Source organism: Ctenopharyngodon idella, chromosome 16, assembly GCF_019924925.1.
Source record: "Ctenopharyngodon idella isolate HZGC_01 chromosome 16, HZGC01, whole genome shotgun sequence".
Classification (NCBI taxonomy): Eukaryota; Metazoa; Chordata; class Actinopteri; order Cypriniformes; family Xenocyprididae; genus Ctenopharyngodon; species Ctenopharyngodon idella.
Window position 1 is genome coordinate 15631924 of NC_067235.1, and position 24078 is coordinate 15656001.

General features: G+C 35.3%; 1 protein-coding gene and 1 long non-coding RNA gene across 33 annotated transcripts in view; both read right to left on the minus strand.

The window, feature by feature from the left end:
- LOC127497605 (carcinoembryonic antigen-related cell adhesion molecule 20-like) overlaps nucleotides 1–24078 on the minus strand; it is a 105388-nt gene that overhangs the window by 41032 nt on the left and 40278 nt on the right. For 4 of the 32 annotated variants that reach the window (XR_007925590.1, XR_007925591.1, XM_051866205.1 and 1 more), the window contains exons 1-4: nucleotides 10943–11070; nucleotides 10393–10713; nucleotides 9304–9579; nucleotides 8935–9190 (exon numbers count right to left, since the gene is read on the minus strand). Coding sequence is in view for 25 of the 32 variants with exons in the window: in XM_051866205.1 (XP_051722165.1) it covers nucleotides 8982–9190; nucleotides 9304–9579; nucleotides 10393–10713; nucleotides 10943–11033 (897 nt within the window). In the remaining 7 variants the exon portion in view is untranslated. Of the gene's footprint in view, nucleotides 1–5339; nucleotides 5745–5853; nucleotides 5906–7437; nucleotides 7543–7775; nucleotides 7799–7941; nucleotides 7983–8245; nucleotides 9191–9303; nucleotides 9580–10392; nucleotides 10714–10942; nucleotides 11072–17595; nucleotides 19142–19632; nucleotides 19656–19814; nucleotides 19856–20228; nucleotides 20347–20578; nucleotides 20834–20940; nucleotides 21217–22445; nucleotides 22767–22993; nucleotides 23133–24078 lie in introns of those variants that run through there. The other 28 variants (XR_007925587.1, XM_051866178.1, XM_051866177.1 and 25 more) reach the window with 22 other exon arrangements.
- On the minus strand, nucleotides 16632–17586 carry LOC127497612 (uncharacterized). The gene is made up of 2 exons (XR_007925593.1): nucleotides 17263–17586; nucleotides 16632–17027 (listed from the first exon to the last, which is right to left on the minus strand). It is a non-coding gene; the product is annotated as an uncharacterized LOC127497612 (long non-coding RNA).

Sequence of the window (24078 nt, forward strand, 5' to 3'; positions counted from 1 at the left end):
GAAGGTCCATCAACAATGACAGAAATGTTTATTTATGCTTGAATAGCCTAGGTCAGTGGTTCCCATTCTCTACTAATGAGCTGATGATCTGAATCAGGTGTGTTTGATAAAGGAGACATGGAAAGCATGCAGTGTTGGGGGGCCTCCAGGAATGTGGTTGGGAACCACTGGCCTAGGTGTTTTAAAGCCTATATAAGACCCCTTTAATATGTCCCTAAGATTAAAAACACCCTTTTATTAAGGGCAATCTATATAAAACATTTCATGATTAATACTGAGGTCAAACAATATGAATTCAAGCCTAAGTATAAAGTACCAAAAGTAAATGATGAAAGTAAAAAAGTTCTCAAGACTGTCTTAATGCAATCATATAACAACAACAGCAAAATGTAAACCGTATTTTAATAAAAATCAACCCCCAACATCCATCCATACTTAACATAATTATTAAATATCCATTTTTATCATCATCTATTAGACATATAGCCTATGCTCAAATAAAAAATAAAGTTTTCGTAACTCACTCACCGAACACTTGTAGTGAAGTTTCTCCAGTAATGTGTCTCCAGCACTAGTTGTTACACTGAGTCTATATATTCCAGAATCACTCAGTCTCAGGTCCAGCAGTGTCAGAGCGAGAGCGTTGCTGTCAAAACTGATTCTGCCTTCATATGCGGGGTTTACTGTAGGTACACCTGACGCTACTGTAATTATAAGAGTTGAAGTAAAAAACCATTGAGTTATAAGAATAGATGTGGAGGGTGGGTTATCAGGAGCGAACACCACACTGTCTCCTTCTGCTTTATTAGACGGCTCAGGGATCTGCAGATCTTGACCAAAATACTGTTCTGTGGAAAAAAGATGGACAGATATTTCTGCAGGTAGAATTAAATTCAATACTCAGCATTATTTAATTGCTTAGAAGTCTCACCAAAACACGAGAACATCCACAGTGTACAGTATAAACGATAATAAACCATCATGATCGAGCTCTCAACTGTCAGGAGCTGCAGCTCAAATCATCTGAACTATTTTCATCAGTTTTCAGTTAATGACAAACGGGTGTTCTAGAGAGCAGAGATCTCACTGCGTCACCTAGCATTGGATATGACGTGAGTCATGTCTTAGATTTGATAGTGGAAGAGCAATAATAACTTCAGTCAACAGGGCAGGAGATAGCTGTAACATTGTGCTTTGGTCCCATCCATGTTTACTTCACTTATGCTGTTAAACATGCATACAGTATAAATATTTGAGTAAGATGTGACAGTAATCACTAATATCTAATTTAGCACATTAAACTGTCTCGGCTGTTACAATATGGATTTACAAAATTACAAGGTGAAAAACTTTTTTTTTCTGCAGGTAAAAAAAATATATATTATGAGATACAGTATCAGTATGGACCTGTATTAAAACTACAGTAAATCAATTAGGCAAAATGATGTTAAGTATTACATTTAGAGTGTCAAAATTCACAAAATTGTTGTAATATTAATAAGAAACGTTTTAATATTACACTGTTGTGGTATATACTGTACACCAGTAGCCAAAAGTAACCAAACTACACTAGTAGTTCACTAGTACAGGCAATATATCCAAAATATTTAATGTAAATGGCACATTTAGATGAAACATTTCAAAACATTATTTTTAAAAACATCATGAAAAAACATTTACAAAACATCATCTATGAATAATAAACATAAATACATAAACATAACATGAAACAAAACATGTATTTGCAGTGAATGTGCAAACAGTGAGAGTTTTCTGCATTACATTGCTGCTGAGCTTACCCTCAAATACGTTGATGTTTATAAGTATCAACCTGTTTTTTCCTAGTATATATGCATGTAAACAACATGTACACATTTTGTACAACACGTCACATACCTTTTGACTTTATTCTCAAAATGTTCTCGTATACCTACAAAGTTCTTGTTGTAATGCTGTGAATTCATTCTTTTAATTTTGACTTAATTCTCAAAATATTACAACTTTTACTTTAATCTTGTATTGCTACTACATTATTTTCATAGCCTTATATTTTACGTGGAGAACTTGATGCACGGTGTACTTTTACGCAGTATCATTTACTTATTTATGTCGCTACAACAAATGTTGTAATAAAATTGGTTTAAACAACATACTGTTGAAGTGGTAAAAGTGGACATTTGACACTTTTGGTACCTGCAATTTGTTCAGAATTAAATCATGATGAGCAGCACTCATCCTCATGGGGAAATAACAATCACAAGTTTAACTTACTGCATTTGTTTTAATAAATCCTTATCAGTTGTGTGTCAGTGTTTTCACATCAAAAAGAAAAATTTATGTTAATATAATATAAAATATAATAAAATATTCAAAAAAGCTGAAAACCAGAACCAGAAGGTGGAATGAACAAGTAATTGACTAATTGGAGCAAAGAAAATTGATCTGCCAAATGTCATTAGTTAACATTATAAATAACAACAGTAGATATATTGAACAATGAACAATATAATTAGGTAATCAAATAATACAACTTCCATATAAGCAACAGCCATATAAATTTGTTTACCAAAACTCCCTATTTATGGCCAGAACAAAATGTCACTTCCTCATTTCTTTTCCCTGAGTGATGATATGTTCAGGTCTAAAGGTGAATTTAGTCATGGAACCTCTGTTTTATATTACCCATTATATTATCACAGTTCTTTTATTTTCCCAGTGAGGATGTATCTGATTATTTTCGAGAAACTGTTTGATATATAATCAATAGTAGCTAAACATTAGGTAGTAATATATGAGCTATAAATTAATATAATTTATATTTAAAAACCAGCCAAAATATTTAATAAATAAACATGGGTGACGTGAAACATAGGACTAAAGAACAGCTGTTAAATCTGTTCTACTGAGTTCTTTGTGTATAGATTTAATGTGGAAAGAAAGAAAGAAAGAAAGAAAGAAAGAAAGAAAGAAAGAAAGAAAGAAAAAGATCATGCAGTAGATGTTTCAGATGTTTCACTTCTTCACATGTGCACAGGAGGGGGTGTTGATACGTGAACGGATGAAAAGTAGAACAGATCAGCAGAACAGATTTTATAGAATGTAATAAAACAATCCAACCAAATGATTTCCTTGTTTTTACTGCAAGACTACAGGACAGAATAAATGGCATTTATTTTGTGATGCAGCCAAAGCACACATACAGTATCATGATGCTCTACAATGGGACTGTTTTCAAGCATACTTTGTTTGACAGTGGCATAACTGCAGTGAAAATTGACCAGCTAAGGTGACAGAGCTAAAATTGGCAGCACACATTGCTTGGCATTCAAACATTTAGGAGAACTTGTCGGTAAAATTGCTCAAAAGGGTATCTGACTGCAGCACAGTAAATGTTCAGCCCTCATTAGGCATGTGATTGAGCCTGAGATTCAAAGGGAACTGCTGAAGGATTTAGGTGTGCAATGTGTGGACAGCACAATTCGGTTGTCACCAGACTTTGACAGTACAACCCCAACTTTGTGTTTCTGAAACTTTGTGTTTCTCAATAGGCCCTTTTCACAATGACGTCAGTTAACTTTTGCCTACCTGCAAAGCAGTGTATCTGTAGTTCCGTCTTAACTTCGCGCCGGAGACTTCTCGGGAAAATGCTGTAATTACTTTAAATGCGAACTGTTTATGTCAAGAGTAAAACTAATAATTTTTACGTATATATACAGTCGGGTTATTTTGGTAACGTTATTTATTATTTCCTTTCTGTAACTGCCTTGCTTAGGGTTTCAAGCAACTTTAGCAATGTAGTCTTGTGTCCTTGAATTGCTGTCAGAGTTTTATCACAACGATTGCGTGTCCACACAAATCTGTTAGCCTATTTGGAATAACAAGAATGTTGTCTTTACAACGTTAAACATAAAGTGTATGGCTTCAGTGCTCTGTATTCAACTCCTCCTCCGACTTCAAGCAGCAAATCTCACCGATCGGTACGTTAGTTTGAGATCTTCCAAACACCTCGCCTTGAATTTACATAAAATTAGGAGACTACAGTCATCCTCTAACCACATTTGTGGCATATGTACAACTATTGGGTGCACTCCATTTGAGCAGCGCAAGTATTCCACTATGCTGACGGAAGTAAGGATGCACTGCTTCGAATCCAAACGGAAGTTGTGTGACGTCATGTGAAAAGTGCCTATTCAACTGCTCATCATACGCAATGCGTGTTTTGCCAAGAAATGTTCAATATCAGATTTTACAAACATACGCCTGGTTTTCACAAAGCACCATCCAGCAGCAAAACTACCAGCAATCAATGTCGGAGAAGCACTGCTAAAAATCCTTCAGCTTTCAGACACTCGATGGCTGTCTGTTAGTGCATGCATCAGTAGGGTGCTGGATCAATATGATGAATTGAAATATAACACACCAATATAACACAATCCATTATTTGGGGTGAAAAAAAATGTTGTGTCTAATAATATCTAACAAAACCCAATTGTAACAGTAGTATTTTTTAGGTTACCTCAGACTGTAATCCATTCTTCTACATTTCTTAATGTCTTGGACAGCTGTAAAATTATTTAGTGTTCACAAGGAACTCCACTCAAACTACTTTAGAATTTATTCATAAACTAATATTCTTAATCCACTTAAAATCAATGTCTTAGAAATGTCTTAGCAGTGTTTAAGAGAACAATTATGCATTCAGTGCTCATAATTTACTTATTCAAATCACTACAACAAAAAAGAAATTGTACTAAATAAACATTTCTCACATTAATGTTGTGGTGATAAAAGTGGATTGAACACACTTCACTTAACAAAAAGTTAAAGTTTAATAGTATATCTCAGTCTTGATAAATCCTTATCAGCTGCATGTTAATTGCAAACAACAAGGAAGAATACAGTGACCTTATACAAACGTATACAAAAGAGCTGAAAACCAGAACAAGAAGGTGGAATAACAATAAATGAATCATTATTTTGGGAAACTGGTCGACTAAATGCCATTTTAGTAGTCGTATTCTTCAAAAAAAATAATAATGGGAAAAAATGCAATATATAACCCCCATATAAATAACAGCCAAAACCTTTGTCACTTCCTCATTTCTTTTCCGAGTGATGTTGTGATCAGGTCTAAAGTTTTCAGGTCTAAAGGTGAATTTAGTCATGAATGTAACCTCTGTTTTTCAACACCCACTATCACAGTTTTATCTTCTTTTATTTGCCCAGTGCACAAAAAAGGATGATTTTTATGATTTCTGAGAGACTGTTTTGCAGAAGAGATCAAAATGAACTGAAACAGTTTAAACATTTAGAGAAATAATGAGTACAGGCTGCTCAGATATTGCAGATAATAATTTATACATTAGCAGGAGCAGTTGGATTGTGTGCATGTTTGTTACAGTTTCTACACTGATGTTGGGGTGGAAATCTAAATGGATTTTATGATGGTGAAATGTGTTAAAGCTCAATGAACCACATTCTTATTGGTAACTGGAAATATAATCAAACTAGCCAAAATACTTTGTAAAGAAGTGTTAAATCTGCTTTTACTGTGATTTATTTGCTCAGATTAGACATGGACCTGCAAATAAACATTTTAATACAAATACTCTACATATGCAAATAAAACACAGAAATATCACAAACTGTATATCACAAACTGAAATGTGTATTATGCAGGAAGACATGCAGTATGCAGTAGATGTTTCAGTGTCTTCACTTCCTCACTGGTGCACGGAAAGTGTCTGCAAGTGCAGGACAGAATGAATAGCTCTTATTTTGGTATGTAGCCATAGCACACATATGACGTCTAAAATGAGACAAAATGGATTTAAATATTATGAAATTGCTCACCTGGTGGGGGTGTAGCAGCTCTTGGCCTGTTTGAAACCCCATGATTTACATATACAGGTGCTGGTCATATAATTAGAATATCGTGAAAAAGTTCATTTTTTTATTGTAAATTATTTTAAAAAATGAAACTTTCATATATTCTAGATTCCCTACATGTAAAGTAAAACATTTCAAAAGTTTTTTTTTGTAAATTTGTTGATTAGAGCGTACAGCTAATGAAAGTCCAAAATCCAGTATCTCAAAATATTAGAATATTTACATTTGAGTTTCATTAAATGACCATCCCTACAGTATAAAATCCGGGTATCTTTTGTTTTTTGAAACCACACTAATGGGGAAGACTGCTGACTTGGCAATGGTCCAGGAGACAATCATTGACACCCTCCACAAAGAGAGTAAGTCACAGAAGGTCATTACTGAATGGGGTGGCTGTTTACAGAGTGAAATATCAAAGCATATTAAATGCAAAGTTGACTGGAAGGAAGAAATTGGGTAGGCAAAGGTGCACAAGCAACAGGGATGACCGCAAGCTTGACAATACTGTCAAGTAAAGCCGATTCAAACACTTGGGAGAGCTTCACAATGAGTAGAATGAAGCCGGAGTCAGCACATCAAGAGTCACCACACTCAGACATCTTCAGGAAAAGGACTACCAAGCCACTTCTGAACCAGAGACAATGTCAGAAGCATCTTACCTGGGCTAAGGAGAAAAAGAACTGGACAGTGAACAGTGGTCGAAAGTCCTCTTTTCAGATAAAAATAAATTTTGCATTTCATGTTGAAATCATGGTCCCAGAGTCTGAAGGAAGACTGGAGAGGCACAGAATCCAAGCTGCTTGAAGTCTAGTGTGAAGTTTCTGAAGTCAATAATGATTTGGGGGGGGCGTGACGTCTGCTGGTGTTGGTCTATTGTGTTTTATCAAGTGCAAAGTCAATGCAGCCATCTTCCAGGAGATTTTGAAGCACTTTATGCTTCCATCTGCTGACAAGCTTTATGGAGATGCTGATTTCCTTTTCCAGCAGGACTTTAGCACCTGCCCACAGTGCAAAAACCACTTCCAAGTGGTTTGCTGACCATGATATTACTGTGCTTTATTGGCCAGCCAATATGCCTGACCTGAATCTATGGGATATTTTCAAGAGAAAGATGAGAAACAGTCGATCCAACAATATACAGATGATCTGAAGGCTCAATAGTGCCTCAGCAGTGCCACAGGCTGATCACTTCCATGCCACACTTCACTGATGCAGTAATTTGTGCTAGGAGCAAGTCATTTGCTGTAATATGTCCTGCCGATCAAGTATTGAGTGCACAAAAGAACATACTTTAAAGAACTTTAACTTTTCTGTTTTGCAAATCCATTTTTTTATTGATTTTAGGAAATATTCTAATATTTTGAAATACTGGATTTTGGACTTTCATGAGCTGTACGCTCTAATCATCAAAATTTAAAAAAAAAACTTTTGAAATGTTTTACTTTACATGTAGGGAATCTAGAATATATGAAAGTTTCATTTTTAAAAATAATTTATATTAAAAAAATGAACTTTTTGATGATATTCTAATTATATGACCAGCACCTGTATATTGTCATTATTTTCAGCCTGATTCACATTCCTTTCACTCATATTTCCCAGAATTGCTCCACCTCGACTAGTCGTCTGGAATTCAAGGATTCCTTCATAGATCTACAGATAGCAAATAAAAAAAGTAATTTGTTTTTCTTAAATTACAGTCATATACAATGATGATGTCACATGAAGTAAAAGTGTAATAAAAATGTTCATGTAGCTGATATTTAAAGTGAAACATAAAGCCCTCTATTAAACAGTGATAATGCCAATCATTATAGCTCAATATTTGTCAATATAAGGTAAAAAGGCTTGTGCTGAGAAGAAAACAAAAACTGAAAGTCACTCACATGCTCCTGTGTGGTTTGTGCAGCTGTTTAAAGAAAGAAACACTCAGTGAGTTTGATACTGAAATCTATTACAGTATGGTCATTATCACAGTCAATCTCACTATAACTGGTTGTTGTTTCAATCAGATCATATTCATGTTGGTATTATGAATAAATATAAACATACCTTCACTTGCTTGTTCTTTTTGTTGTTGGTTTATTTTTGGACTGTAGTGTAAAGAAAAATACAATTTGTTAAAAGTTGTTTCTTTACCACATTTCTACACATTTGTAATTGGACACAATTCAGAAACTGATCTTGATATGGTATAGTATCATAAAAATGAGATTTTGATCATTCAGGACTTTAAATTATCTTTGATTTACAAAGCTGGATTATTAAAGACCAAAATACAAGTTGTGACAAAGTCACTCACTGACAAAATTCACTAAAATGTGTTAAAGCTGTGATGTGATTTTAAATTACTTACATTTTCTTGGTTTTTATTAAATAGACAATCAGACCACAAATGGCTGCAACTGCCACTAAAACACCAACGACAATCCCAACTATGGCTCCTATTGACAGTCCTCCTCCACTGACTATGGCAAAGACACAAACAACAGACCAAATCATGTGCTGCACACACAAAACTAACTGTAATGCACTTTCGCCTTTAAAATCACCAATTTAAAAACACCAGCTAAAACAGCAGTATATATATATATATATATATATGATGCCAGATAGGCAGGTCTAAGTATTTCAGAAACTACTGGGATTTTCACGCACAACCATTTCTAGGGTTTACGGAGAATGGTCTGAAAAATCAGAAGACAGATGGATACTTCCAGCAGGATAATGCACCATGTCACAAAGCTCAAATCATCTCAAACTGATTTCTTGAAGATGATAATGAGTTCCCTATAGACAAATGACCTCCACAGTCACCAGATCTCAATCCAAATAGAGCACCTTTGGGATGTGATGAAACAGGAGATTCGCATCATGGATGTACAGCCATCAAATCTACAGCAACTGCGTGATGCTATCATGTCAATATGGACCAAAATCTCTGAGGAATATTTCCAACACCTTGTTGGATAAGTGGCAAATTAAGGTGAGGACATTGCTTATCATATGTTGATAACAAATTTCAGGTTAGTTTTAACTGCTTACCTTTAACTAGTAAAACATGTCTTTGTGAGGCGCTTCTGTTTGTGACACTATTCCCAGGCAGTGCAGTCGTAATCTCCACTGTGTGTGAAGTCAGTCTCATCTATAGTGAATGTGTCTGTGGTCACATTGGTGTCTGTTTCATTAAACGTCCATCTGAATGAGGCAGAAGGTTCAGAATTTGCAGAGCAAGACAGAGACACACGAACCCCTAAATCCACCACATCCGGACCCTTAATAGAAACATCTTCTGGTCCATCTAGAACAAACACAAGAGACTCACTGTTAGAGGAACAAACTGAGCACTGAACTATGTCTATATTTCATCAGGTTTGAGCTCAAATCATCTTTGTTTAAATGTTTAACACTCACAGTTGATGATCAGGCTGTATGTTGCCGTCTCAGAGCTGTCAGGGTTACTATATGTACACTGATATTCCCCACTGTCTGATCTCTGCACTGGACTGATGGACACTGATCTGTAATCAGGTGAGAAGATGATGCTGTTGCTAGGAGACAGAGGACTGTTATCTTTCATCCACTCCACAGAGTTAATGATGCCAGTTCCTTCAGAGGTGATGTTAGCAAATGAGTCGCCCTCTATTAATGGTTCCTCTGGACCAATAAGCGTGACATTATATATTTTTGCTGTATGAGAGAGAAAGAACAAAAACACTGGATCTAAAATGACCCTTTCACATTTAGTGAGCACTTAGTGATTCACTGAAAAAATTGAAATAAAATTATTTTAACTTGTTGCCAATTCCTCATTTTCATTTAGTTTAAATTTAAGTACTAAAATAACTTACACTAAATAAACTAAAACTTAATCAAAACTATATAGACATATAAAATAATAAAATCTAACTCAAAATATGAACAAAAACTATTAATAGTATATCACTAAAATAACACTTACTACCCCAAACATGTGTTTGTATGTTTAAGGAAAAAAAAAAAAGAAGAAAAAGAAAAAAACTTCCTAAAAATCACAACCAAGTTACCAAGTAGTTATTTTCAAAAGTTGATTTGTTCTATTTTGATCGCTACCATAGACATCAGTGTTTATATCCGAACTATAATCTTCTATCTCAGTACTTCTAATATGAATATTTGTAACAGAAATAATGAAACTGTGTGGTTTGTGAAGCGGTTTCATGAATATACTGTACATGATAACTGCTCTGTCTGGGTCAGCGGCAGTGCCAACACTGATTTAAATGTTCCAGTGTGATTTTGTCAAATGTAGACACAGGCGAATCGTTGTCATTTAGGAATGAGATTGAGTGAATGTTTCAATCAAGATCACAATATTTTAACGATTAATCATGCAGCTCTACAATAGGCTATATGTGGCTCTTTTCCCTTTCACATAGTTATAAAATTAATTTCATTTCATCATTTTTTAGGCCTATATAGTTTAAGCTCAAATACTGAACAAAGTTTTAGCAATGCACCTACCAATCACTTGTAATGAAGTTTCTCCTGTAAGTATCTCCATAGCAGTCGTTGTTACACTGAGTTTGTATATTCCAGAATCATTCTTTCTCAGGTTCTGCATCGTCAGAGCGAGAGTGTTGCTGTCAACACTGACTCTGCCTCTATATGCGGGGTTTACTGTAGTTACACCAGACACTACTGCACTTATAAGAGTTGAAGTAAAAGACCATTGAGCTATAAAAATCGATGTGGAGGGTAGGTTATCAGGGGCGAGCACCACACTTTCTCCTACTGCTCCATTAGCCAGCTCAGGAAACTGCAGATCTTGACCTGAATATTGTCCTATGTTTTAAGAAAGAAAGAAATGAAAATAAAATTACAATTGCACTAAATGCATACTTAGATTTGTTTGTTCTGCAATTAAATACTATAACTACTGTGTAGTGAATTTTTATTTGTTGTAAAGAACAATTGCAGTAGAAGGCAGACATTTTTCTGCAATTAAAATAGTACTAACTTGTTATTTTATACAGATATTCAATACAAGGTTTTATGTTTTAAAAAGTCTCACCAAAACACGACAACATCCACAGGGTCCAGTATAAACTATAATAAACCATCATGATCGAGCTCTCAACTGTCAGAAGCTGCAGCCCAAACATCTGAACTATTCAAATGTCTTTTTCAGTTAATGATAAACAGTAGGGGTGTGACAAGACATTTATCTCACACTGTCAGAAAAAAAGGTATGGTGCTTGTCACTGGTACACTAAGGTACAGTAAGGTACAGAGATATACCTTTTCACTTTTGTGCCTTAGGGTACTGCCCCCCCCCCCCCCCCCCCCCCCCCCCCCCCCCCCCCCACACACACACACACACAAACACACAAAAAAGGTGTTAAAATTGTACCTTTAGTGGGACAACAGCTTGTCGCTGGGACAGTACCTTAAGGTACATATGTACCTTTTAGGATAAAAAAGGTACAAAGATATCCTTTTAAGGGTACTGCCCCAGCAACAAGCTGTTGTACCCCTAAAGGTACAATTTTAACACTTTTTTGTGTGTGCAGTGACAGCGCTGTACCTTTTTTTCTGAGAGTACACGAGACGAGACGTTCACGAGATTGGGTTCACGAGAATGAGACGAGACAAGATTTTTTTTTCACAGTATTTTTAAGAAATGCTCATTGACAAAATTCATGACTGCAAAAATATTCTGCAGGAAATGTTTTAACTAATCATATTGTAATGAATGTCATTTCAGTTCGTAAAGATTGTACGAATTATCATATGCATTGAAAGACAACAAGCATTGTAAAAGGTTTTGCCACAAATTCAACTCACTGGCTTCTCTCCTGTATGATTTCACATAGGTCTTCAGACCACTGTAGGCTTATACATTAATTATGAGCTTCTGATTGAGGCCTCCTTTGCATAAATTGAACATAGAAATAAAAACATTATAAATAACTAAAATAAATAACAGTTTTTCTTAGTCTCATTAAGTGCGAACAATCATAAAGTTCAGCCACAATCAGGTTTGATATTGAGAGACAGGCTATTGTATGTAGCCTAATTTGCACACATCAGGGAGCTTGAGTTTTACTTTCGCTTTCGAATTCGCAGTTGCATGTACTCTGTGTAGACTATAGTGTGCGGCGGTGCTGAGCGCACATCCTACAAGATAAGACATTTATCAGACGCTTAAAGGGATAGTTCACCCAAAAATAAAAATTATCCGTAGGTAGGCTATAGGCTACTTTTGATATTTTATTTGTACAGCTTTAATTAAATATTAGACTGGTTAGATTCTATACAGAAAAGAACATGGCGATTTTCATACTGGTCTGCAGAAAAACAGCAGTTATCTGAATTAAAATGTAATCGACTCTTTGACAGTAGGTGGCGCTGGAACAGCAGAAATAAAGCCATTTCCTTGGTAACCTCTGTACACAAAATAGCTGTGCTTACAACAACGCAGTCTAATAGCTCGAAAGATTTTTTACTTACCTTATGAAAATTAACCATGGTTTTAATACAAATAAAACAAAAAACAAAAAAAATGGTTATTGTAGTTAACCATGGTAACAACAAATTAACCATGGTTTTGCTACACTATAGTTTGTGGTATTTGTAGTAAAACTTTGAAAAAAAAAAATCATAGTTACCACACTTTTACTATAATAAAACCATGGTTAATTTTCATAAGTGTTCACTATAGTTTGCAATACACTGCAACCCCTTCAGCCGTGACTTATTCACGATACAGAACTAGCCTTGAGTACCTTATTGCTTTTATAAAACGGTTACCACACAATACAAATACGTATTAAAGCCAGAAATATGTATCAATGCAACTTTTTATGAAGTAAACTTTTTCTAAAAGCCTTCCTTCCGCCGGAAAAAAATTGTCCCTGACCGTGAACAGCAACAGAAGTTACATTTTCACGCCATTAGATGGCGGCAAAGACTGTCTTTATGAGTCTGTCAGTCAGCGAAGACTTTTATATTGAAAAGATTGAAGTTTCTTGGCATTTGACGTCATTGCTGCAGCGCGAAATGTGGCTGGAGGGCAAGGAGTGAATTTCTGTATAGGAATCGCTCTCAGAAACTCAAAATTCCTATGTTTTGCGTCGTTTATGGTTGCTCAAATCTATCAAACCGAGAAACCACAATGAGCTTTTATCGTTTACGTAACTTATCGTTTTTTAAGTTGTCACCTTTTATATAGCGTTTTGCGTCTGCTGATACAGAAATTAATATGGATACTTACTTTTTTGTTTTTGACTTGGTTAAATATTCACATTCTTCATGGTATCGTTTGCAGGGAAGAGAAGATATTTTATCCCATTGCATGATCATTTGGTGTTTTCACTTCAGTTTTGTAGAATTCCGTTCACAATGTTGATCTGATTACCTTGAAAACAGTGTCAGGAGCTGCTGCTTCAGCATCATATGGTAGAAAACGTCCAAATAAAAAAATGTGTTCAACAAGCTGACAGAAGTCGATCCATTTCTTTGCTGGAAGGGTGTAAATGTTACTGTAGTTTTAATGTTTTTTTTGTAAATATTCACTTTCCCATATGACCACGGAGGAGAATCAGAGGGGCATTCGACAGACACCATTTTTTACAGTCTAAGATAGACACCGACACACTGTATTTTTATTTATTTATTTATTCATTTATTTTAATTTAAACAAATGACAACCAAAATCAAACCCATAGAAGCTTGTGAACAGTTTTGAAGTGGCTGTGTGCAAGTTATGCTCATTCACAAGCCGAGTGAGAGTCATACTCGCAAATGTAATGTTAATTATTAAATCAAACAAAATACAACACTTTCAAAAACACTCAGCTATTATTTTATTGAGTGATAGGAAGTGGGTTCAATCAGTGACATTATTAGATTTGCTATACGGCGTCTCCCCGTCACCTCCTCCTGAACACACAAAGCCGACGGTCGGCCATCGGACAGTTTTTGTTCGTCGGCCGACTAAGTTTTCTCAGTGTGTTCCGCACCGTCGGCTGAAGTTGGTCCTCGTCGCCTTTTTTTCGGCCGATTCGACATGTTGAATCGGCATCGGAGCTCGTCGGTCTGTCGGGACATCTGATCATTCTGATTGGCTGTTCAGCTACTGCCACTTGCTGGTACGGAAAGGCATTTCATCTTACACAGGCGCAGAACGGACGTGCTACTTGGCCGTCGGCTGTCTAGCATTGGATTGGTGTGTCAGGGCAACTTTGGACACAGATGCTGCCGACGTGAGCCAACCCCACAGTCTGCTTTCATCGCCACTAGTTCGTCGGCGTCGGCTTGGTGTGTTCCTAGTGTTTTTACCTGTTGTTCCTCATACGTCCTGAAAAGTGAAGCTGCGGGCTCTTTCATCGCTTCCTGGTGGCTGGATGCAGTACAGGTCATAAACACCTGCCCTCTCCATGTAAACCAATGGCACTTGAGTCAAAATAAAAAAATTGTGTCATGATTGACAGTTGTGATTGACAGCTTCTCTGAGGGCTGTCGGAGCTTCGAGGGGAGATTGAAGATATATAACTATTAATTTTCGATTTCTGTGTTCACACCGACAAAATGAGTTGTTCAGCAGTAAACTGTACTAACTGACCTACAGGATCTGACGGATCACTAAGCTTTTTTCGGTAACATTAAATGTGGGCTTTATAAGCTAATTAATAAATGTTATTAGCTAAGATAACAAGCTTAACGTTAGCCATGACGGGAAAAAGCAGGTGATCGTTATCTGGCAGTTACTAATAATTTTTATGGGTAGAAAATAATAATTAGCAGGACAAGCCACTGGAAGGCAAGCCTGCAACCTTTAGCCAAAAAAGCGCAATGGCTAATGCTAACGATAGGCTGAGAGGTGCCGCACGTGATTACGTTAGCCGTTACACTTTCTCCAATGGTAAGAGATACAGACCCTCTCATCTCCCTATAATATACAATCTCTGGTATTACTCACATTTAATGTAAATGCGTTAGATGGGGCTAATAAGAGCTTGCGTTTATTGTCGACAAAGCTCACACATCAGCTCAGAATGTGGAGAGAAACCAGCGCAAAATAAATCCTCATTAGGATCAAAGACTGTAGATATAGATACAGGCCTTCCCTTTGAGAAGCAGCCATGATCATGGAACTTGGAAGAGTGTTATGACGTATTGGAATCAGTTTAAATACACAGTGGACATTGTAACAGACAAGCTTGGTGGCTTGTCTTTAATCATTTTAATCACAAATCACACCGGGTCAGCAGAGGGCAGTTGTTACACTGTGTTTATAGTTTAGGTCATGTTTACTGCACTGTCTGCTACCACTGAAAATTATTAAAAGCAAAAAGTAACACAATTACTGTTAAGTTTGCATGGATTATAAATATTTAAAATAAATAAAAAAAGAGAGAGAGAGAAGATGTGTCAGTATTTACTAATATCTAATTTAGCACATTAAAGTGTTACAAGGAAGCCCTTACTGCAAGTTGGGGAAAAAAATAAAAGGTGAAAAAAAATCATCAGTAAGGAGGAAAAAAGCAAAGATTACTAGAATAAGGTTGAATAAATATGATAATGAAGTTGCATTACTCTGAGAATAAAGTCAAAAGTACGAGATACAGTATCAGTATTGACCTGTATCAAGCTTACAGTAAAATATTTAAAATGATGTTAAACATTAGCCTACATTTTGTGTCAAAATTCCTAAAATATAACAAAACAAGTTCAGTTAAATAACTGTTTCAGCAAGTTAAAAGATAGGCCTACGTTTAGATCATGTATGTAGTGGTTGCACTTAGTCTACTACATAAAGTGTCATTCATTTGTTTATTTTAATGCAGAATGAACTAAAGAAAGTTGTAAACAAACTACACTAGTAGTGCAGGCAATATATCTAAAATATTTAATGTAAATTGCACATTTCAGATGAAACATTTCAAAACATTTATTTCTTAAAACATCATAAAAAACATTTAAAACACCATGCGAACACATAGCAAACATGTGAATATGAATCAATATGTAAACATTACATAAAATACAACATATACCATGTATTTTGCAGTAAACATGTGCAAAGCCTCTAACAGAGTGAAAGTTTTCTGCTTACATATTGCTGCTGAGCCTAACTCCAAATACCAGGCTTTTCTTAGTATATAAATGTGAATCAATGTGAAAACATACAACATTTACTTTTCTTTGTACACCACATCTTTTTGACTTAATTCTTAATTCTCATAAGAACCATCCGTCAGCCCAAAAGCGGATTCCGACGGCCTGGGCGAAGGTATAATGCGTGTATGTCTTTTCAACGCCCCTGTAAAGTTCACTTAATTTTTAGAATTTAGTTTCAATTTTAGCTGCTTGTTTAATCTGATTCCAATTTCAAATGATTATTACTCTTAGATCGTGTTTCTAAATAGGAATTCTGGGTATCCCGTACTTTCAATTATTCGTTCATTACGGTAAACTCACACACGCAAACTAGCCAGTCTGATCTTCGTCAGAGGGTGTAATAAGTTAGCTAATACCTTTTAGTCGGTTGTCTACTGCTCACTCGTACAAAAAGTGTATTTAATTTAGCCACTTCCATACATCTTGCTAAATCAGTGATAGACAGAAATCAAAAGGTCTTCAGATGACGTGCCTACTGCTCCATTCATTCATGAGCCTTCAGTTTGTTCTATCCTGGACACAGATTTACGGTAGCACCAGCCTCCAATAATCTACTGGTCATAATGATTTCAGGAGAGTTCAGAATAAATCATGAAAAAATTAAAAAAAAAAAAAAAAAAAAAAATTTAACATTTATTTGTCAGGTAAAAAATATGTCATGCCAATTACACATTTAAACAATTAGAAGCCAATTCAGATATCATAAATACATAACATCAATTGCTCAAAGATGATTCTAAGAGTAAGAAATGCATCACACAGTGGTCTGTGAGTGTCTTCAGACATTCACCAATCACTGCATGTGGGTTTCTGTCTACAGAAGATCCCAATGGCTGCTCTGCCACCTTCCCTTAAATACCCAGACCAGAACAAAAGGATTGTAAATATTCACTACACTAACACCTGTTTTTGGGGGAGAGGAGTGGGTTATCAGATATCTTGGAGAGACACCATCCAAAAAGGAGAACAGAATTCTCATCATAACTCAAGTGACTGCTGTGAAATTGAGACTATTTTACCAATCGCACTGAGACATTTAAAATGATACCAAACATGAAAGTGAGATACACAAGATACATCATGCATAGAATATGCATTCTTGAAGAACTTTTAGTGACTTGAAATAAAGGGAGTAGGAGTAGGAGTAGGAGTGTGGCGGGGGGGGGGGGGGGGGGGGGGGGGGGGGGGGTGGGGGGGGGGGGTGCATACATGAGCGAGGAGAGTTTGGGCAAGGCGGTGTCCTATTTCTTTGAGATCTCCTCAGATGAGTTTTATTGCTTTATTGCAGGGTGCTTGATCTCAACTTTTGTCTTAGCAGGAAAACTTTTGTCTTAAAGAAAAAGTCTTACAACATTACTATCATAATGTTATTAATTAATTCTTGTAATTTTACATTTATTCTCAAACTACGACTTTAATCTTGTATTGCATCAAGTTAAATAAGTACTGCATGCATCAAGTTCTCTGCTTAAAATATCATATAAGGCTAAGAGAATAAAGTAGTAATTCTCTTAGCCTTATATATTTTAAGTGGAGAACTTGATGCACGTAGTACTTATTTATATCACTACAACAAATGTAATAAATTGGTTTAAACACACACATAGTGTTGAAGTGCTAAAAGTGGACATTTGACAGTTTGGTACCTGCGGTTTGTTCAGAATTCATTCATGATGAAAATCATTCATCCTCATGAAGAAAAGTTTAAGTTTAACTCACTACATCTGCCTTGATAAATCCTTATTATTTGGCAACCCATACTCGGAATCTGTCCTCTGCATTTAACCCATCCAAGTTAGTGCACACATTAGGAGCAGTGAGTGAACACATACACTGCAAATCGTGGACACACACACCTAGAGCTGTTGGCAGGGAGGGCGCCCAGGGAGCAATTGGGGGTGAGGTTTCTTGCTCAAGGGCACCTCAGTCACGGGTATTAAGGGTGGAAGTGAGTGCTGTTCATTCACTCGCCCCACCTACATTTTCCTGCCCGTATTGAGAATCAAACCCGCAACCTTCGGGTTACAATTCTGACTCGGGTCACGACTGCCCACATCATGAAGAAAAATAATACAGTATTGTATGTGGCCTTAAATATTCCAAAGTGCTAAAAACCAGAACCAGAAGGTGGAATGAATAAGAAATGAACCCTTTATTCTGAGCAAAGAAAATTGAAATAACATGAAAGGATTTATATTGCATTCTTTGAAGATAATGAACAATAATTTTTTTTTACCAAAACTCCCTATTTTCGACCATGTCACTTCCTTGTTTCTTTCCCCTGAGTGACACTGTGTTCAGGTCTAAAGGTGAATCTACTCAATGTAACCTCTGTTTTTTTTACCCACTATCACAGTTGTTTTATTTTCCCTGTGCATGAAAGAAAGAATGAGGATGTATCTGATGATTTCTGAGAAACTGTTTGGTGTATGCGATCAATACTAGCTAAATATTAGCTATAGCCTGAGTAATTTATAAATTATAAATAAATATAATTTAAAAAACTAGCCAAAATACTTATTAAATGAACATGGATGAGATGGGAAACATGTAGGACTACATAAAGAACAGTTGATAAATCTGTTCTGCTGAGTTCTGTGTGCATAGTTTTAGTGTAGGCCTCCATTTTAAAGGAAAGAAAGAAAGAAAAAAAAAGAAAGAAATGTATACAGCCTGACAGATCATCTGGCAGTAGATGTTTCAGTGTCTTCACTTCCTCACCTGCTCACAAGAGGAGGGTTTGATACCTGAATAGAGACGTTACACAAGCATATAATAAAAGAATCCAACCAAATGTTTTCCTTATTTTTACTGCAAGACTATAGTAAGAAAGAATAAATAGCACTTATTTTGTGATGCAGCCAAGAGTATAATGCTGTACGATGGGACAGACTGGACTTATTAATATTATTAACCTGCTCACCTGAGCTGAAGGACATCTTGGTCTGTTTGAAACTCAATGCTTTACATTTTCATACTCATTTTCCTCATAACTGAAATTCACATATATAGTAGATTCACTCTTCGCCCGAACTGCTCCATCTCCTCTAGTCTTCTGGATATCAGTCATTTCTTCATAGTGTGAATCCTACAAATAGTTATTTGTTTTTCTTAAATTATAATCACAACATCAGACACAATGATGTCTCTTGAGGTAAAATTGTTGTAAAATGTTAATGATGCTGATATTTAAATCATGAAACAGAAAGCCCACTATTAAACAGTGGTAATGTCTATCATGAGTGATTTTTTGTCAATTATATCCACTGTTTAACTGCGATCCTCAGTATGTCTTTGTGCAGTAATATGTTAAAGATTAAAGTCCAGTTGAGCTGACAGTAAAAATACACTCATCCCTCCTGCTGTAAAACCATAAATAATTACCACTTTAAATACCACTATGAGATAAAAGACACAAGAGACAGAAGAGACTAAATGACTGAATATCAGTTACACCCACTGAAAAACACCTTTCCTGTAAGTGTTTGTAATGTGTCATGTGACATCAGATTTACAGTTTCAAATCAGGTGCTATAAAGACAAAAATGTTGTGATGAGAAAAAACTGAAAGTCACTCACAGGCTCTTGTCTGCTTTGTGCTGCTTAAAGAAAGAAACATTCAATAAGATTGATACTGAGAGAAATATGTACTGAATCATTTGTAATATTAATAGATAATCTGAAACATGGGATGGTCAGTATCAGTGTTGTTTCAATCAAATCATACTCATGTTGGTATTACGAATAAATAACAAACATACCTCCACTTCCTTGTCCTTTTTGTTCCTTGTTTAACATTGGGCTGTAGTGTAAAGACAAATAAATTATTTAAAATCTTTACCACATTTCTGTCATACGAAAAAGCAGTTTAGTTTCCATGGTACTTTTATTATGTGTGAAATATTGCAAAAAATGTTAATGCTAGGGAAATTTACGGAATTTACTCTGAGTTTGATAGGGAAAAGTCTCTCATGAGAATAATAATTTTTTAATCACTGTTATCTTTAAAACTCATATGTAGATCTAGACCTGTTGGAAGCTGATACAAGTTGTGATTTGTACACACATTAATTTGAAACATTATATACATTATTATTACTATAGTAATAATGTATATAATGTGTCAAATTAAAGCTGTGATTACAAAATACACCATGAGGTGCCATATTACTTACATTTTCTTGGTTTTTATTAAATAGACAATCAGACCACAAATGCCTGAAACTGCCACTAAAACTACAATGACAATCCCAACTATGGCTCCTGTTGTCAGTCCTCCTCCTCCACCACCAACTATAGAAAAGAAACAACAGACCAGACCATATAACGCACACAATAATAATTCTAATACACTTTAAATACACTTAATTAAAAAAATTTAATAAAATTTAAGACAACACAAGGCAATCACGAGCAATAGATGTACATACAAAACAGCAAAAAATGATGACAACAGAAAGCTCCAATGAACAAATGTTAAATTAAGGTCAAAACATTGGTTATAATAAAGAGTTGTAACACTTACCTTTAACTAGTAAAGCATGTCTTTGTGAGGCGTTTCTGTTTGTGACACTATTCCAGGCAGTGCAGTCGTAATCTCCACTGTGTGTGACGTCAGTCTTATCTATAGTGAATGTGTCTGTGGTCACACTGGTGTCTGTTTCATTAAACTTCCATCTGAATGAGGCAGAAGGTTCAGAATTTGCAGAGCAAGACAGAGACACACGAACCCCTAAATCCACCACATCCAGACCCTTAATAGAAACATCTTCTGGTCCATCTAGAACAAACACAAGACACAAGACAAGACAAACTTAACACTGAAGTATGTTTATATTTAATCAGATTTGAGCTCAAATCATCTTTGTTTAAATGTTTAACACTCACAGTTGATGATCAGGCTGAGTTTTGCTGTCCCAGAGCTGACAGGGTTTGTATATGTACACTGATATTCCCCACTGTCTGATCTCTGCACTGGACTGATGAACAATGATCTGTTATCAGCTGAGAAGATGATGCTGTTGCTAGGAGACAGAGGACTGTTATCTTTCATCCACTGCACAGAAGTGATTGTGCCAGTTCCTTCAGAGGTGATGTTAGCAGATGATTCGCCCTCTATTAATGGTTCCTCTGGACCAATAAGCCTGACATTAGATACATTTTCTGTGTAAATGAGAGAAAGAACAAAGACACTGGATCTAGAATTAGTCTTTCACATTTAGGACACAATTAATAATTGTAAGAACAGCAAAAGAACTTGGGCTTTGGCAAGACAGGAAAATGCTTAATTAGGACTACAACTACCACAAAGATGTGAGTGGGTCAGATGAATCAAACAACCATTATACCATTAACAACTGGCTACAAATTTATAGTATTTTTTTATGTGTATATATTATGGAGCAGGCCAATGGGGCCATCAGGGGTCTTTGACTGCAGGGGTCAGGGAGGCCATATTTCTCAAATTGTGTCCATGGCTGTACAGAAGGCCTATATCGTCAATGAAAAAAATGTTTATTTGAATATTTGCACCATTGCATGCCATTTTATTAGAGGCAAAACTGTTTGTTTGTTTTTTTTGGGTTTTTTTTTTTTTCTTTTTCTTTTGATGGAAATTATCCCACAACTGAGGGAAAGCAGCAATTTGTGTAAAATGTATATAAATCAATTCACAGTAAATATTGAAATGGTTTGTTTATTTCAGTGCATATTTAAATTGCCAAAGTTTGTAATGCATAAAATTTATGTTTAATTGATTTTCACAGTTGAGAAATGACTGAATGTCAGGGCCTCGGATAAGAGGAAAACAATAACAATCTACAGCATAAAAGAGAACTGTAAAAGTTTATTATAATGGGAAAACGTTTCCAAGACAATTTGCAGTTTAGTTTTATTTTAAGAACAGTGTTGGGTAAGTTACTCTAAAAAGGTAATTATCTACTAGCTACGAATTACATCTTTAACAGTGTAATTGGATAACTGTACTAATTAATCTCTCTAATAAGTATTGCATTACTTATTACCGATTACTTTCTGAATCCCATATCATCCTCGACCAGTTAAACAATACAAGGACAGACATGAAACTGCTCTTTTAATTCTTTCAAATAAGTAATATAAAACTGCATAAATTATTCTTGAACTGACCAAAGTATTTAAAGGGAAAAGGTTACATTAAAAACAAACATTTTACCATTATGTTAAATCCGCTATTGTTTTATATAGAATTGTTCTATACAGTATTTAACGCAATTACATCAGATTAACTGTGATAAAATTACAGAAAAATTAACAGTAATCCCTTACTTTACTTTTTCAAAGGAAAAGTAATTCAATTACAAATAAAAATCTTTTACAGTAAATACTGAACCAAGTTTTAGCAACACACTCACCGAACACTTGTAGTGAAGTTTCTCCTGTAAGTGTCTCTCCAGCACTAGTTGTTACAGTCAGTCTGTATATTCCAGAATCACTCAGTCTCAGGTTCTGCAGTGTCAGAGCGAGAGTGTTGCTGTCAAAACGGAATCTGCCTTCATATGCGGGGTTTACTGTAGTTACACCATGCGCTACTGTAATTATAGGTGTTGCAGCAAAAAACCATTGAGTTATAAAAATCGATGTGGAGGGTGGGCTATCAGGAGCGAACACCACACTGTCTCCTTCTGCTTTATTAGGCGGCTCAGGAATCTGCAGATCTTGACCTAAATATTGTCCTAAGAGAAAAATAAAAAGAATAGGCCTATTACATTTATTTTTATATTTGCACTTAAATTATTTAACTACTTTAACTACTCTGTAGTTATTTTTAGTGGTAGAACAGCTTCAGTAAATGGCAGACATAAATTTTTTCTGAATTTACATAAATAAAATAGGACTAACGAGTTATTTTATTTAGAAATTCAACACAGAGAATTATTTAATTGCTAAAACAAAGTCTCACCAAAACACGACAATATCCACAGCGTCCAGTATAAACGATAAGAAACCATCATGATCGAGCTCTCAGCTGTCAGGAGCTGCAGCTCGAATCATCTGAACTATTTACATCAGTTTTCAGTTAATGATAAACGGCTGTTATAGAGTGCAGAGAGTTCACTGCGCCACCTAGCGCTGGATATTAACACGAGTCATGTCTAGATTTGATCGTGGATGATGAGCAATAATCACTTAGTCATGTAACATCTAAATTAACTTGCTTTATTCAAGTTAAAGAAATGATTCTGATTCAATCTCACTACATTGAGTTGGTTAGTGTAGGCTATTTATTTTACTTTACTATTGTATGCAGGAGTGCCACTTTTCTGGGCCCCCTGGACAGTTTATTGTCCCCTTTTGGTTTGCACATACAAAACAACAATATCCAGAGCCCCATAAAATCCAGAGATTTCAAAAAACATATAAAAATTTATATATATATATATATATATATATATATATATAAACACCTACCAAAAAAAAAAAAAAAAATTATATGGGAGAACATGTTACAAATTTTAATAAAGTTGTACAAAAATGGATTTTTTTTTTTTTTTTTTTTTTTAATAATACATATACTGTACCTACTGTTACAATTGACCCCATTAATGGTGATAAAACAACATCATTCTTGGTAGTTTATATACACAATATAGGGATAAGTTGTATATATCAAAACAACTTTAATTTGTAGCAGATAAAGATGAAAACATTATAGCCAAAAATGTTATGTCTCTATAGATCATCCCTGGTCTCCACTACTTGCCATTTACTTATTTGTCTCACTTCAACAAAGTGAAATTGGATTTCATTTGTTTATTAAATGAAACTAAAAGCTAAACATTAAAACAGTTGATCACAGATGTGAATCTTGTGATGTCTAATCACTGACTAAACTCATCTTATACATACAGTATTTCAAAATACAGTAGTCAAGGATTCTCTATTAGATATAGGCTACAATATCTGAACATTTTCCTTGGCTATTAATGTAAACCCTTGATCTTGTCAAAATCTAACTAGTGACCATCAACATCAAAATGAGAAACT